The sequence below is a fragment of the Corvus kubaryi genome, unplaced genomic scaffold (assembly GCF_017639235.1).
Source record: "Corvus kubaryi isolate FWS band 111438036 unplaced genomic scaffold, C.kubaryi_AGA036_p1.0 37322, whole genome shotgun sequence".
NCBI classification, from domain to species: domain Eukaryota; kingdom Metazoa; phylum Chordata; class Aves; order Passeriformes; family Corvidae; genus Corvus; species Corvus kubaryi.
This window is the reverse complement of record NW_024581101.1, coordinates 66,562-84,671: the sequence shown is the minus strand read 5'-3', so window position 1 is coordinate 84,671 and position 18,110 is coordinate 66,562. Positions and strand designations below refer to the sequence as shown.

At 42.0% G+C, this 18,110-nt stretch overlaps 1 protein-coding gene across 1 annotated transcript in view; it reads right to left on the bottom strand.

The window, feature by feature from the left end:
• Nucleotides 1-18,110, bottom strand: part of STK26 (serine/threonine kinase 26) — a 37,143-nt gene that overhangs the window by 7,776 nt on the left and 11,257 nt on the right. The window contains exons 3-4 of the mRNA XM_042029126.1: nt 13,991-14,221; nt 1,515-1,571 (exon numbers count right to left, since the gene is read on the bottom strand). Of these exons, the coding sequence (XP_041885060.1) occupies nt 1,515-1,571; nt 13,991-14,221 (288 nt within the window). The remainder of the gene's footprint in view (nt 1-1,514; nt 1,572-13,990; nt 14,222-18,110) is intronic.

Here is an 18,110-nt window from a genome sequence, read left to right as displayed (position 1 = left end):
GGTGCCACTGGAATGATCACCTTCACATCTCCTCCACATCAGTGCCAATACACTGAAAATGCTGTTACTCCTCGAACATACACTGTGTTCCCCTCAGCATTCAAAGCACAAGACAAGCAATAACTAACTTTCCACAAAGTTGTATGTCCCTACAGGCAGCAAACATGGCAGACTGAATTTTGTAATTTAGATTAAGTAAATTAAGAAAACCAGTTTATTTCAAAACAGATTAATCTGTTGACTGTGGGTTTTAAATTTAATGATGCAGTTTTTACTTGTCCCAGCATTTTTGATTCCATGTCTGCTTTTGTATCAAGAACCTAACATGCCACTATAAAGCTGGTAGTATGGATTAAGTGTAAGCTTTGCACATTTGAAAGCTATGCAAATAAAACAGAAGAAATTAAGGTGAGTGATTAAAAAAATACCAACGACACAGCACCAAAACACCATGAAATTATGGCCAGGCAAAGTGAGGCAAATGAGGCAAAACTTAAATTTTACTCTTCTAAGATTTTATTCTTTTACAGGTTCAGTGATTTAAACTGGCACAAGTAAAAACTATTTCCCTGTTTCTGACACTCCACAGAATACGATCAATTACTCAAAAGTGTCAAAGAATACCTCACAGCCCGCTCAGGGCCAAGTTCTAGAGCTACAAACTACCACATGCTACACCTAATTACTATGCTTTTGATGAGTTGATGCGATGTAATTTCATAAAGAATTTTAAATAGAGTTGTGAAGTCAAGCACATACTTCAACTCTCGCAGACAGGACCCCAGTTAGCAAATACATAATTATCACCATTTGATAACAGTGAAGACATGATATTTTCCCTTCTGAATCACACAAAGACTGAGCTATATTATCTTACAGGAAAGGGTGGGTCTGTAGCGTTACTGAGGCAGAGCTGCACCGAAACCATGGGGAAACCACATCCACACTCAGTGGACTGCACTTGTGCACTCTCCAGGCTACACCCTCCATGAATGCCAACACTACCTGAAGTAAAAGGCACTTTCATGCTTAACTGAAAATACCTGAACATGGAAAACCCAACACGTTTTAACCAGTTAAAATTAACTGTGGCTGTGGACACACTCTTCATTCATTCCTGAGATCCAAACCTAAAGGAAACATTTTTTACCTAAGCGTAATGAATTCTACTTGGAGGAGGTGGGAAGTGATAGACAGAGGACCCCAAACCCAAACCCCCACCACATACAGCAAGAAAAGAACTTCTCAAACTAAAAGAAACCATTGCTTCATTTGACTGAGAACAAATGGATGCTTCCTAATGCTTAGAGACAAAAAGTAAAATAGAAAAATTAACATGAATTCAATGTGACAGAACTACCATTCAAATTCACACTTTTTGGAGCATTACCACATAGCACTGATGTAGTATCAGCTGCCTCCAGGTACTTATTTTTATAAAGTGATATAAAAACACAATGAAATAAAGTTCACTGATACTTATATTGCAAAAAAAAAAATATATATATACTTACAAGATCCAAAGCTGACCCGCCACCCAAGTATTCCATTATTATCCATAGTTTTGTGCCCTGTAAAGAAGGCATGAGAGAAGTTGAAGGCTGCCATAAAAAATTATATATATATATTTTATATATTTCAATAGACTACCAGCACACTCTTAGGAGAAGGCAAATACAGAGTCTTGTTATCACCTAGTTGTATGCAATTACTTCTTGTAGAATGATCACACAGCTCCTGTGAAGTCTAAAATATTAATTAATATGTTTGACTTCTGTATTTAAAAAGCAATGAAAAAACACCATTACTACTAACCAATTTCTGCTAAATAGTATCTAAAATGATTTCACTTAAAGGAACAGAACTTACAGGGGAAAAAAGTGATTAGGTGGTGGTTTAAGTTTTAATTAAATACAAATAATTATTTAAAGTGGACCTTGCAAATACCTGAGTTTCTGCACTTCCTCTGTGGAGATGTATCAACCTCCAGAACTGACAAATTCTTCTAACACTGATTTCTAGGTGATGACTTTGTCCTCAGCTTGTCACTGCAAAAGGTGGCTGGTTCATAGAAACAAAACTGGAAACATTGGTAGCAAATCTACAGACTACTTGCCTGCCAGAGTCCCCTCACATTCTAGGCAAAACTCAAATATGAATCTATGGGCTACTATTTCAGAAAATTCTGTGAATAAATGTATTTCTTTATTTAAAATAAAACCCAGTAATTAAAAATACTCAATTGGACCACAGCTGGTGAAGTATCACACACACTGTGTAAGTTTCCAGCAAATACTTACCAGTGCTAGTTCCTCACAGCAGAGCACAAGCTCAGGGCAGGAGTACTCTTTAAAGCCTCTTGCATTCTTCATTGTATACTTTCCCACCCTATGGCCTGCCCAGGGATGGAAACCTCAAGAAAACTCAGCAAGCAAATAAAGGTGCAATTTCTGAAAACACCACATCCAATCATCCTAACAAAGTGTGCTCTGTTAGATTTACACTGAATTTAAAAACCACATAATTTATGAGAGTCTATTCCAATATTATGATCTCAGCAGGGAAGGGCTGGCTAATTTTAGCAGTTTTTATAAAGCCCAACTTTGTCAGCTCAGAAGACCTGCAAGGAACTCCTGTTCAAGGCAAACATTGTGGTTACCAGACATGTTTGGAGGACTTGACTATTACTTGAAAACAGTACAGGGTGAAAATGAGTAAGTACTGTTTCTCAAATAATGTCTCAAAGAAATTGCTACTATCCACTGTAACTTGGTGTGGACATTTTCTAGCCAGGCATGAATAACCTTTTTCCTAGCTATTTTCTGTCAGCCAAGTATAAATAGACAGGGCAGAACAACCACTATCTTTAGATTGTCACAAAGCTTTGCTGCACAAAGTGCTGCACAATTCTGATGGAAGTCTTTGGATGCTACAGGAGGATTTCTCCATATTCGAATCTGAAAAGCTGACAGTAACTTCAGGTTTGTTTTAACTGCAGAAGAAAAGAGCAAGCTCAGGTGGCTGTAATAGCCACAAGGCTAGATATTGAAAACCTTGGTCTAAATGACACAAATAAGGAAAACAATCACGGAATTCCAGTCATCAAGAGATTTATCTCTATGGTACCGTTGGGAAATCCAGCTGAAGCACTTCATCAAGCTTACCAAATTTGTGTAACCAGAATATGCCAGAACTACAGTAACTTTTAATCTTTTTCTTGCTTGAACTGGTAGGGGAGTAATGCATTTTGACAAGCCATTAAGCTGGAGGAAAACACTCACTTCAGCTATCCAACCTAACTTATCCAGGGTACCCTCCACACCCAATGGTTTATTTATTGAGATGTTAATCGCAATCAAAGTGCAATAGGGGATGAGGAGACAAATTTAGATCCTGACCTTCTACAAATATGAACAAATACCTCTATCAGGACTTAAATTATCTTACAGCCACAAAAGCTGCAATACAGCTGAAGCTTATATGATTCTACACACATTAGTGAAAGGCATGATATAAAGGTAAAACATTTTATTATTGTACGCAAATGTGTTTATTAAGGTGCATTCTTTGACTGTATATATGTTTGCAAACCACCTACCCGCATGTTTAGAAAACACTACTGATCTTGCCAGACATGCAACAAAAATTTAGGAAAAAATTACTAATGCCTAAGCTTTAAGGTTAATTCAATGGGAAACTCCCATTTGAACTTCAAGATATCCCACATTACCATGATATGGGGGTTTTGTACCTTTTTGTGTCACAGTAACTGAAAACTGGCATCAACTTTATCACAAGAACCTCAGGGAAGCAGACCTCGCCATCTTGTACCAATGATGAGGTTTTATAGATTAAAATACCTGATAACAGACAAGTAACATTGCACTGCTAGGAAACTATTAAGGGACTGTCCACACTTTTAAAAATCACATTTACAAGTTGGATATACAAGCTGTAGCTAATGAACAGCTAGGCTGCAGAATGTGAGAGTAACTTACACAGCATCAGCTGAGCTGACTAAGTTACAAGTTAGTAAATCAAGTAATTGAAAGAGACACTCCTCCCTTCTGCCTTTCAGCAGCAGGGGCATCTCGGAGAGCCTGCACGCAGCTGGCAAGCCCCAGGCTCCCTGTGACTGGGCCACTCCACCATCTCCAACAGCCACAAGGCTGCCTTTGCATCCTGAAGTGCAAAGAAATTGTCAAGATACAGACTATGTAGAACAGAGTGTAAAAAAAAATAAAATCTCTCATCTGAAATGTTTGCAATTAGAACCCCCTCACAACTACATCTCTTCTTTCATGTTTTAGCCGTAACAACTTTTAGCTATCAACTATCTTGCTGGAGGGAAAACTCAAAATGATGACAAGAACAATCTGCTTACTCAAAGATTAGTTAAAATTGATTAGAAAACCAGAGTAAGTTACAACAGAAGATGTTCCACTACAGTTCAGTTCGATGAACCGACACTTACATGCTAAACTTGAAGCCAACACATGGTCTCAGCTGTGATTTCTTCAAAGTAAAAACTAGTAAAATTTAAAGACTTAAGACAGATCTAGATTACTGAACTAGATAAACATCAGTAAGTGCTGTAGGTAAGCTGAATGCCTTTGCATTGAGGGTTTACTTTGGTATTTAGTCAGGAAAACACTAAGTCTCTTTGAACAGTGGAAAATTACAAACATTTCTAATGGCATTTCTACAGCTTCAGAGAGAGCTCCATGCATGATTAATACACTTTAATAAACTATTTCTAGTCCATAAGCATGATCTGAAACACAGCACACTGGCTCAACTGTTTTGTTTCCCTGTAAATAAAGATGCAAAGGAAAAAAACAGGTATCTTAAATTTTTAAATACCTTCTATTTACCTTATGCTCTTTTTAACCATTATCTTAAAAGGTATTTCTAGGAATTTTTCAGTGATCTTTATACATAAACAGAAGTATCCAGCAACAAACATATGGGACCACTGTAAATATGAACTTCACACCAGTTATATCCATGGCAAACGGCTTCTGATCTCTGCAGCCTAGGACTCAGCTTTGTAAAAAATAAGATGTCTTAATTTTCAGAATTTAACCTCAATATTCTTTAATTTTTAATTATACAGTCATTTGGTACATAACTGTACTCATTTCATTGTTTCAAAGAGATATTTACAATGTACAGGAAGATGAAATCCTGAATGAAGTACTGCACTTAGCTTAATAGTTAGGCTGACTGCCACTCTCAAAGAAATAGCTAATAAAAAGTTAACAGCTAGAGCAATTAAGTGAAAAACAAAAAAGGAGACAGACACAACTCTCAAAATACCTGTTATTACAAAAATGAAAAGGCAGAATAAAAGATTCTTTGCACATTGAACAAAACCAATACCCTCTTTCCCCTGAGGAGTCTCAGTCTCAAGCTGAAAGATCCTGAACTAGCAACCAGGGATTAATCTAATCTAAGAACAATTTAGGCAGAAGATACTACTTTAAAAGTTGCTTTATTTACTTTTAATTACAGAATTAAAGGTACTCATTTATTTGTGGACATTTTTATTCATTTACTTGGGGAACAGCAAGAAGCAGAATTACCTACCATGATACTCTGGGATGAAAAACATTCCTGTGAACAACTTTTTAGGGTTTGTTTGTGTTTGGTTGGTTGGTTGGGTTTTTTTAAGAGGAATTTCTTAAAGGAATGGGAAAGTAACCAAAATTCCACAAACACCTCCCCAATCTCCATGCATGGAAATTTTCCCTCCCCAAAAACTTTACAAGCATGAAAAGTAAACAAGAGATCAGCATTAATCTTTCAGAATTTATCCATTTAGAATAGAAATGGAAAGAACCCACAGAGTGGTGAGGAGAGTACTGCAGCATTAACATGATTCTACACTCACCACGAATTTTTAAAAAATAAAAAAACCTAAGCAAAATTCAAAAGTTATTTAGCACTGATAGAATAACTAGACTTTACTTTCCACATCTATATTGCTGCAAATAATGAAAAGACTATTTTCTTTCCCTAGTCAATCCATAACTTACAAAGCTTTTTCCACTCCCCACCCCCCAGAAAACAAAGAAGAAACAAAACAAATCCTCACACAGCTTAATTCCTCCATTTATAGCTGCTGAAATCACTCTTTAATGCTGAGATTTCACAAAACACTTTTCCAAGCAAAGCCTCTGTACTAGTTTGAAAACAAACCAGTGGGAGGCACCAAGTCCGAATAACAATTTAATAGGGAAATAAAAGAAAAGGAAAAAAAGAAAACACTGGTTCAAACTGACAGAGTCAAGATACAACCTGACTCCCTGTTCGTCAGGGTGGTGGTAGCAGTCTGGTAGAATGGTGGCTGCAGTCCTCTGAAGCGGTGATCCTGTAGAAAAGGGTCTGCTCTTCCTCAGAAGGTCCAGTGGTGGCTGTGTAGCTCCTGTCCTCTGGAAAGCCAGTGGAAGGGTTGTCTCTGGTGTTCAGCATCTCAGATTACATCCATGATGGATGGTTGGTTCCTCCCTCTGGGTGGAGCATCTCACAATGGGGTAATGAGTCATGAGGCCAAGTGTTGATTAGGCTCGTTAACAGAAGATAGTCCGGAGGGAGTCATCTATGAGTCATTCGGCAGGGCATTGATGGGCCATTAACAGAAAGATAGTCTGGGGGGAGGAGGCAAGGAAACACTGCCCCACCCGATTTCAACAGCTCATGAGGATGGTGATAGAATACACCGCAACCCAGGACATTATCCACCCCTTATTCTATTACCATCTATTTCATCCCAAATCAATACCTTCCTTAAACTCTACACACACACAAATATATATACAATGAAACCCTACACACAGTTCTCACCTAAGATTAGGTCTCCTTGTGGTACACAATGGCTTTCCCCATCTTTCTGCATTACCCACCAAGTGTAACCAGGTCCTTGAGCAAAGACAATCCCACGGATGGGTTTGCCTTTGCCTGAGGTGGGATTAATCCAAACAGTCTTTCCTAAAATACCTCTCAGGTGTACCACAGGGACTCTATCTCCATTCTCTGTGTGCAAGGGTTCAGATTCGGCAGGGCCAGCTCGATTGATGCACCCTCGGGTATTGACCATCCATGTGGCCTTTGCTAACTTCAGGTCCCAATTTTTTAAGGTCCCCCCCACCAAGTGCCTTTAGGGTGGTTTTAAGTAGTCCATTGCAGCGTTCAACTTTTCCAGCAGCCGGTGCATGATAAGGGATAGGATATATCCATTCAATACCGTGTTCTCTAGCCCAGGTGTTGATGAGGCTGTTCTTAAAATGAGTCCCGTTGTCTGATTCAATCCTGTCAGGGGTGCCATGTCTCCACAGGACTTGCTTTTCCAGGCCCAGGATGGTGTTCTAGGCTGTAGGATGAGGCACAGGGTAGGTCTCCAGCCATCCAGTGGTTGCTTCAACCATGGTCAACATGTAGCGCTTGCCTTGGAGGGTTTGGGGAAGGGTAATGTAGTCAACTTGCCAGGCTTCCCCATACCTGTACTTTGACCATCGTCCACCGTACCACGGAGGCTTCACCCGCTTGGCCTGCTTGATTGCAGCACAGGTCTCACAACTGTGGATGACCTGTGAGATGCTGTCCATAGTAAGGTCCACCCCTCGGTCACGGGCACGGTATGTTGCATCTCTCCCCTGATGACCAGAGGCATCATGGGCCCAATGAGCTAGGAATAACTCTCCCTTGTGCTGCCAGTCCAGATCCACTTGAGATACTTTCACCTTGGCAGCTCAGTCCACCTGCTCGTTGTTGCGATGTTCTTCATTAGCCCAACTCCTGGGTACGTGCGCATCCACATGTCGAACCTTCACGGTCAGCTTCTCTACTCGGGTGGCGATGTCCTGCCAAATCTCAGCGGCCCAGATGGGTTTCCCTCTGCGCTGCCAGTTGGCCTTTCTCCAGCGATCCAGCCATCCCCACAGAGCACTAGCTACCATCCATGAGTCGGTGTAGAGATAGAGCCTCGGCCACTTCTCTCGTTCAGCAATATCCAAAGCCAGCTGGACGGCTTTAAGCTCTGCTGACTTGATCCACCTTGTCCCTTGGTAGCTTGTGCAACTCGTCGTGTGGGACTCCATACTGCAGCTTTTCACTTCCGGTTAGCGCCTACAATTCGGCAGGAACCATCAGTGAAGAGGGCATAACGTCTTTCAGTCTCCGGTAGCTCATTATATGGTGGGGCTTCCTCAGCACGAGTCACTTGCTCTTCCTCTTCTTCAGAAGATAACCCAGAAGTGTCACCTTCCAGCCAGTTTGTTATAATTTCCAGAATCCCAGGGCGATTTGGGTTTCCAATACAGGCACGCTGTGTGATGAGAGCAATCCATTTGCTCCATGTAGTGTTGGTGGCGTGATGCGTGGATGGAACCTTTCCCTTGAACATCCAACCCAGCACCGATAGTCGGGATGCGAGAAGCAACTGTGCTTCAGTGCCGATTACCTCTGAGGCAGCTTGAACTCCTTCATAGGCGGCCAAGATTTCCTTCTCTGTGGGAGTGTAGTTGGCTTCAGATCCTCTGTAGCTTCGGCTCCAGAATCCCAGTGGTTGACCCCGAGTCTCACCAGGCACCTTCTGCCAGAGGCTCCAGGACAGACCATTGTTCCCGGCTGCAGAGCAGAGCACGTTCTTCACCTCTGGTCCTGTCCTGACTGGGCCAAGGGCTACAGTGTGAGCGATTTCCTGCTTGATCTGGGCGAAGGCTTGCTGCTGTTCAGGGCCCCAGTGGAACTCGTTCTTCTTTTGGGTAACCAGGTAAAGAGGGCTCACAAACTGGCTGTACTTGGGAATGTGCATTCTCCAGAAACCTATAGCGCCTAGGAAAGCTTGTGTTTCCTTCTTGTTGGTCGGTGGAGACATTGCTGTGATCTTATTGATGACCTCGGTGGGAATCTGACGTCGTCCATCTTGCCACTTTACTCCCAGGAACTGGATCTCTCGGGCAGGTCCCTTGACTTTGCTCCTTTTGATGGCAAAGCCGGCTTCCAGGAGAATCTGGATGATTTTCTCTCCTTTCTCAAATACTTCCTTTGCTGTGTTTCCCCACACGATGATGTCGTCGATGTATTGCAGATGTTCTGGAGCCTCACCCTTTTCCAGTGCAGTCTGGATCAGTCCATGGCAAATGGTGGGACTGTGCTTCCACCCCTGGGGCAGTCGGTTCCAGGTGTATTGCACGCCCCTCCAGGTGAAAGCAAACTGGGGCCTGCATTCTGCTGCCAAAGGAATGGAGAAGAAGGCATTGGCAATGTCAATAGTGGAGTACCACTTCGCTGCTTTGGACTGCAGCTCGTACTGAAGTTCCAACATGTCCGGCACAGCGGCGCTCAATGGTGGCGTGACCTCATTCAGGCCACGGTAGTCCACCGTCAGCCTCCATTCTCCGCTGGACTTACGCACTGGCCATATAGGGCTGTTGAAAGGTGAACAGGCCTTGCTGACCACCCCTTGGCTCTCCAGTTTACGAATCATCTCATGGACAGGAACCACAGAGTCTCTAGTCGGTGCGGTATTGCCGACTAGATGTGTACTGTTGCTGTGGCTATTGGCACCTGTTGTTCTTCAACTCTTAGCAGTCCCACGGCAGAGGGGTCATCTGAAAGGCCAGTCAGTGTACTCAGTTGTCTGGTATCTTCTGTCTCCACAGCAGCTATCCCAAAAGCCCAACGATGTCCTTTTGGGTCCTTGAAATACCCATTTCTGAGATAGTCTATGCCAAGAATGCACGGGGCCTCTGGGCCAGTCACGATGGGGTGTTTCTGCCACTCGTTCCCAGTTAAACTCACTTCAGCTTCCAGTACAGTCAACTGCTGGGATCCTCCTGTCACCCCAGAAATGGAAATTGGTTCTGCTCCCACATACCTTGATGGTATCAGAGTACATTGAGCGCCGGTGTCAACCAAAGCCGTGTATTTTTGTGGGTCAGATGTGCCTGGCCATCAGATCCACACAGTCCAAAAAATCCGATTATCCCTTTCCTCTACCTCGCTAGAGGCAGGGCCCCTCTACTCCTGGTCATGGTACACGTTGCTTCCCTCTAGTGAATATGTTCCTGAGGTCCCTTCAAGAGGATCAGTCATACTATTATTCCTATACCATCTGGAGTTCTGTGCACAACAGACCAGAGCAGCGTTGACTCTGGATGAGCTTCTTGTGGTAGTTGTCCCTCTTTTTAGTTCACGTACCCTGGCTGGTGAAGAGGAGGTGGGTTTTCCATGCCACTTATTCATGTCCTCTCCATGTTCCTGAAGGAAAAACCAGAGATTACCTCGTGGGGTGTATCCTCTCTCCCTGGTTGGGGGATGCCTGCTCCTAATGGCAGAGACTCTTGTTGGCTCTGGGGAGATGTGGTAAATCTCTTCCTTCAGTTCCTTTTCCAGTTCCTGATGGCCTTCTTTAATCAAGCTCCGGACTTGCTCAGCCAGCCTTCTTTCCACGGATGAGACATGGGTGCGAAACGGGGCTGTGACGGTGTCCTCATAAATCCTTAGTTTGTTCACCAAGACGCCCACCCTGTCCTCGCCTTCCCTCCATTGCAGCGTTGCCAGGTAACGGGAGTACATCTCTGGTCCAAGGCGTGCGAACCTCAACCACATCCCTGATGTGCACTGGACACCATCTGGGCTCTTAGGAAATCTCTCGTCTTCTGAGAAAATGATCTCCAGCACAGACAATTGCCTCAGGCACCGGATACCTTGTTCCATTGTGCTCCATTTTCCTTGGTGCACCTGGACGTCTTCTTTACAAAGGTACCTGTCCCTTACACTTGTCAGCAGTCGCCGCCAGAGGCTGAGAGTTTCTTGGGTTCTCCCGATCCCCTGGTCAATGACCACATCCAGGGACAGAGATCCCAGCTGCCTGGCCTCACTTCCATCCAGAATGGTGTCATTGGCTGCAGCGTCCCAGATGCGGAGCAGCCAGGTCAGGATGGACTCATTTGTCTGGCAGGTGAATTCCCTTCGCAGGTTGCGCAGCTCACCCAGGGATAGCAACCGAGTGATGATCTCTGGCTCTGCCTCTTCTGCTGGGTGCGAAGGTCCTGCTGCATCCTTGTCAGTCACTATGCGGACTGATTTGCTTTTTGATTTCTTCTTCTGAACAGGAGCAACTGCAATCGGTTTAGGCTGTTCTGGTTCAGTGACAGTTTGTGTGGAGATGCTGACAGCGCCTTTGGTTTCTTTCTCCTCTGTGTCAGTCTGCATGGACATGGACGCTGTGGTCTTGCATCTGGGTTCTTTCTCCTCTGTGTCAGTCTGTGTAGAGATGGACACTGTTGCTTTGCGTTTGGTTCCTTTCTCCTCTGTGTCAGTCTGCGTAGACATGGACGCTGTTGCTTTGAGTTTGGTTTCTTTATCCTCTGTGACAGTCTGTGTAGACACGGTGTTTGTTGCTCTGCTCTTTTTCCCTCCCTCATCCTGAGGATGCTGTGCCATAGCTCTTATTCTAAGCATGGTGTACTTGGTGCAGGCTGTACAGAGAAGACAAAGCAGAACTGACAGCAAGTTTATGCCGTCTTTGACATCCAGAGGGAATTCAATATTTTCAAAAACTGCTGTGCCTGGCCTGAAAGGCTGGAAGAAACCACTCTCTACTCCTCCCACCAGGGGCTAGGTGCGATTGTTGAGGAGATCCCAGACATAGGAACCCAGACTAGGACAGCCAAACAAAATTGAGTATATATTCTGAATGGTATTCATCGCCTCGCAGGTTATTATTATGCTATAGACATAATAAACGAATAAAGCAATTCTCATACTATTCCCTGGTTTTAACAGGAGTAATACAACAGGCAGGTAGTTCCCCATGTGAGGAAAAATATAGAGAGCAAGATACAGTATCCATATAGACAAGCTCAGCACCATGGTGAATAGGTTTCTGTTAATACAAAATTGTAGTTCTGACTTTCTCTCAGAGCAAGCCCCACACTGGGTGCCAAAACATGTACTAGTTTGAAAACAAACCAGTGGGAGGCACCAAGTCCGAATAACAATTTAATAGGGAAATAAAAGGAAAAAAACTAAAAGAAAACACTGGTTCAAACTGACAGAGTCAAGATACAACCTGACTCCCTGTTCGTCAGGGTGGTGGTAGCAGTCTGGTAGAATGGTGGCTGCAGTCCTCTGAAGTGGTGATCCTGTAGAAAAGGGTCTGCTCTTCCTCAGAAGGTCCAGTGGTGGCTGTGTAGCTCCTGTCCTCTGGAAAGCCAGTGGAAGGGTTGTCTCTGGTGTTCAGCATCTCAGATTATATCCATGATGGATGGTTGGTTCCTCCCTCTGGGTGGAGCATCTCACAATGGGGTAATGAGTCATGAGGCCAAGTGTTGATTAGGCTCGTTAACAGAAGATGGTCCAGAGGGAGTTACCTATGAGTCATTCGGCAGGGCATTGATGGGCCATTAACAGAAAGATAGTCTGGGAGGAGGAGGCAAGGAAACACTGCCCCACCCGATTTCAACAGCTCATGAGGATGGTAATAGAATACACTGCAACCCAGGACAGCCTCTTCCAAGTAAAAACACTTTCCAAGAGTTACTTTGACCTGTTTGTACTTCAAGGCAAACAACTGGGCTTTTACAGCACAAAGTTGAAAGGATAGATATTCAGGAGAATAGAATTTAGGACTTACCTCATCACAGAAAATAAAGGACTGTAAAAACTACTGATCACGTCTGGATCTGCAGTACCATTTGTGCACTGCTCCAGGGGAACCTTACTAGTTGAATTCAAAGTTATCTTGAGACGAACCTGCTTGTTCTAATATAGTGTGATGCCAGAAAGTAAATCCTACTTCTCAGACCTTTATTACTTAATAACAAACAACACAAAAGTCCCACTGATTGAGCCCAATAAAGAGAAGCAAAAATGGGATATCAATGGCAATTTGTATGTTTACTTGCATATGAAGAACTCTCAGTGAACAGCAAAGCCATTATAACTGTCTTGCATTAGCCAAAATGAGAAGGTAGCATTTGGAGTATACTAAATATACCTGATATATTGGAAAAATAACTTGCCCACTTACTATAAAAATATAAAAAATTGAATACATTTGCAATTTGAACAGGAAAAAACATCTACAAAGAACATTACTAAATAAATTCTGCAAATACTTCTACGTATCACTGAAAGATAAAGCACAAGTGTGACACAGAGAACACTTACCAGAAATCTGTCTTTAAACTATAGAAAACCCCACTACACCTTAAGAAAGCAGAAATGCTGAGAGGGAGACCAAGCACCACAAAACAAAACCAACCAGAAAAACCTCCCAAACTGAAGCAAACATACCAAAACTAACAAAAAAACCAAACACAAGCAAATAACCCCTCCCGGACACTCAATATACTTCAAACTATCATTAAAACTTTAGCTTTTATCAAATAGTTTTAGGGATTTTTTAAAAGTCACCTAAAATACGTCTGCAGTGAAAAACACTTAAGCATTATCTAAGGTGAAAAGTCTTACTCAACATTTTGGTCTTCTGTAGGTTTTCATTTTTGTTTGCTAAGTTATGCCTTAGATAACATTTTACACAGTGGTTACATAACTCTGCTGTCAGTGTTACTTTGTCTCAGGCCTACTAAGCTGCATAACTGCCAACACATTTTACATGGTGCAGGGTTTCTTTCCACACCAGGAACAACTTTTGTTTCTGTAACTACAAAGGTATATTTTTCTTGCTCAGAAAGGCCACAAAATTATGCTAGGGATTGCGGAGGGAAGAGAGAAAACCAAGGTCCAAAAGCAATGGCAAAAACAATCCTTTATCAACGCTGTTCATTCTGTAGCCATTTTGTGCAAATCCCAGCCACAAAGAGCAAGCAGCAAAAGGAGAAAAATGAAGTGGAAAACTCTGTTCAAAGAAAAATAAAAACCTACTAAAAATGCCAAGTTGGCATGATAAATCTTCCTTAATTTTAGATGTTTTTCCTAGCAGCATTCTAGCAAATCTTTGTGAAATACTATACATTACCTTTAAATAAGATCCATAGTATTTTGTTACATAAGGACTATCGCACTGACTTAAAACAGTTATCTCTTGCTGTATATCTTCTATTTCATCTTCTGCTTCCTCAAGGTCTATGATTTTTATGGCAACCACTTGCTGTGTCCGATTATCAATTCCTTTGAAGACCTCACCAAAGGAGCCTTTCCCAATGCGTTCCAGTTTTGTGAATAGTTCTTCTGGGTCTGCTCTATGGTTCTAGAAAAAGAAAAAAAAAAAAAAGGAAGGGAAAAAAGACACGAGTTGCCTAAGTTACTTCCAAGTTATTAGCCCTCATTACTTCCCAAGAAGCACATCAGCCACATTTACCATCACCAGAATGGCTGCATTAGATAAAGTTATTTCCCACACACTAACTTCTAATTCAGCTATTAGTTACAGAACATACATTATGCAATTCTGTCTAAGGTAAGTGAGCCTTACCAGGGAGGAAATCAGGTACAAACCTCATTTCACTTCCTCACATAACAACCCTTTAAAATGAAAGAATAGAGCTGTCCTTAACATTAATCCTGTCTGTGCAGTAATTCAGAAGACTGGGGAATGCAATTACTGGCACAGGACCACCATCATCACCCAGGCAGAAAAGGCTGGACTTCCCACCTGGCCAAGAGCCTGAGGCAGGCACAGCTCCCTGTCACGTAACCCAGTGAGGGGTGGTTGGGAGAGGATGGCAGATTCCAAGATCAGGTAAGACTAGGTGTCTTTGGGGCAGTTAAAAGTGCTGACAGAAAGATGAGCCAAAGGAACTGAAAGATGTTCATCAAAGAAATAAGAAGGCTGTCATGGAGTACTGAACCCACGGCACTGATCAGAACTGACTGCTACCACCATACGTGCACACAGAAGCAAAACGCTGCTGAGGACACCACTGGTTTGCAATCTCTGCTGAGTAACTACTCTTAAAATCACCAGACTGGTTATTATACAAGTATTTTAAATTTCTTAGCTTCACTCAAGTAGTTAGGAGGGCAACAAAGAAGGAGCAAATTCTCATTTTCCCTTCAAGATAAAGCATGCCATGTGGCTGCTTAGAGAACCTTGCATATCCAAACATCAGAGCAGTGGCTTTTGAAGGATGAGGATGACACACTCCACAGTTTAAGAACACAGAACTTCAGACCAGAGTACAAAAGTTTACTGAGAAACATTCTGAAGAGGTCAGACAGACACACCAAAAGAACAGAACAGCCCATGTTTTGAAGAGCAACACAATTAAACACCTTACTGCTATCAGAACTGGGCAACTGACTGCACAAATCAGAGCTGAATAAAGAAACATCCCTGCCTGAAAAAAGCCCTCTAATTCAGTAAGAAGTTTTGAAAATACGGAAGAGATGCTTTGCTCTGCATCTTTCTCACATTCCAAAAGTCAGAACCAGCAAAAGAAGCGGCAGGTTTGAAAGAAGACATTTAACCTAAAGCACAGATTACCCTACATAACCAAATACTCAAGTATCAACATGAAACTCCAGAAAACAACTTTACATTGGTGTTCTTGAAAATTCATGAGAAAATCTTTACTGGGAAAAAAGATATTTTAGTACTTTAAGCTAGTCCAAAATAGACAGTCCCATTTTCTTACACCTGGGCCCTTATTGTTGCTTCTTCCCTTTGACCAGAACCAAAATGTATTCAACAATAAGGTGAAAGAATCAGGAAACAGATTTAGCTAAGAATTAACTATATGATTTGCCAGGTTTATTTTCAGCTGAATCAGTTCACTGCTCACATATACCAAGCTGTTATTTCTGCTATCACAAGAGGAGGGAACATGAATTAGTACAGCAGATTCATACTGATCTGTGGAGGTAAGATTTCTAGATTTTGCAAACAGACAAGACACACTGCTGCTCCTGAGAAGCACATTACAAGAGGAATGAGGAATTTCCCCTTTGTCTACAAGGAGCTCATTGCTACTCTGCTCCATTAAAAACAAACAACTCCTAGAAATAGTTAAACAAAAAAAATGTATTTTCTTCTGTTGATAGAGACAGTGAAAGACCCAAAAGATGAACAAATACACAACCAAAGCAAATTAAAAAAAAAAAAAAAGGGGGGGGCCTATTTGGCCTGAAACCTGGGAGAACTAATATTGTTATATTGGGAAAGAAAATTACTGAAGGCTTGAGGTGCTCATAAAACTTTTAGTTAAAATGGTCCCAGAACACCAGTAAATCTTCAGACTGTCCAAAGACAGACACATTGCCATACACTACTGCACCAGCTCCTGCCATCATTTCATCGCTAAGACTAGAAACCATTTAAAAAAAAAAATCTGGATTTAAAATCTATTTTCATGAGTGCTCAAAAAAATTTTTGTAGGGACAGGTGTAGCAAAAGCAGCAGCGACTGCCACCCAGCCTTTCCCTGCTGCCAGGTAAGATGCCAAACTGTCGTCTAGCCAGGAATCATTTCTCAACTGCATTAGTTACAATAAGGAATAATTAACTGATAGTTCTCCATTTACAATGAACAGAGACACACAGTTTCCAAGAAACAAGTTAAGAGAGATGACTGGCAAAACTTTTTATTGATGCTTAAATACTCATCTTTACAAAAACTAGCTTCAATTTAAGACACACTTGGAATCTGGGATTTCAGGAGTCATTCATACTAATAGCTGTTGTTGATTTTAGATTAAACCTGTTAAACACTTCCAGTCAGATAAAAGAAAAGCAATTTAATCACAGACATACTCAGCTAATCCAGCCCTTTACAAATGTCTGATCACCTCAAAGGGCAACACCTGGATTTTGCATGGTTAAACAGAAAACTCCTCTGGGCTCCTCAGCAGAAAAGCACATCACTCCATCCTATACACCCACTCAACCACCATCAACAGAACAAACCAGGCCTACAAATTTTCTCCCCCAAGCTACTTCAGATGAATCAGAGCTTTAAAGGCTATTTCATCTTCCAACAACTCCTGATGCCATTATGTGTGAGTGCTGGAGTACAGGGAGAGATCAGTCATGGATGGACTTCCCAATGCTGCCGAACTCCATGTACATCCCTGGGAGGAGGAGGTGGAACAGAGGGGCATCAGAGGAGAACAAACTGTGAGAGACTACTTGAGGAAACAGTCACATCTTTCTATTCTCAGAAAATCCACTCACAGCAAGCAAAGTCAGCTTTACAGCTTCTGCTACTCACCGAGGCTGACAAAGCACTGTAGGACACTCCAGGATAAAGACAAATATTTCTGACCAACTACAGCTAATATTGAGATAATGTCCTATGGAATGACTTCAAACTTGTAAAACTACATAATTTAAAACATGGCCATAGTACAAAGACTGCATTTTGAAACATATTTGCTTTTACGTTTCTTAATTTCCTTGTCTTTCAGCCTATTGTTCTACAGGAATGTTTTTCTATAACTGATGAAAACAAAACAAAACTTTAAAAGACTGCTCTGTAAACAAATGTACAGAAAGGATGAAGATGTATTTTATATAAACAGAAGCGTATATGTGTGTATACACACCCTCAATACATACCAGTAAATTTCTGCAACACAGCTGTCAGCTAAGCTTCTAATATGGTACAAATTGAGAATTTTAACACTATTAACACTCCTGAGCAAAACCACCCATTGTTATTCCTTGTTTTTTCACAGATCTTTCACTGAAATGGAAAAAAGCTTTAAAAGATGCCTGCATGAATAACTTTTTTAAAAATAAATACTGGTTTCCATGGGAAGTCATATCTGTTGGGCAGCAGATGGTAACAACACAATAGACAGTATATGGACTCCATCATCACCTCTCCAAAGATAACACCTTGTAAGTGCACAAATCAGGCAGAGAATGTCTTGCTCTTCCCCTCCCTAAGCCTGGTTCTATAGACAAAAGCAGCAACAAGTATGACAAGCACAGGCACATTCACATGCCAGCTCCGTTCTCACCAGTGTGACTAAAAGCACCAGCATGAGTGTAACAAGACAAGCCCTCTGCACTGCTTCCAAGTATGCCACTTCACCAGCCCAGTACAACCGCACAGCCTGGAGCTTTCAGGAAAACTCTCTTATCCAACCTTGTGCCATCACTGTATCTGTTTATACACATATGTATGTGCACACAGA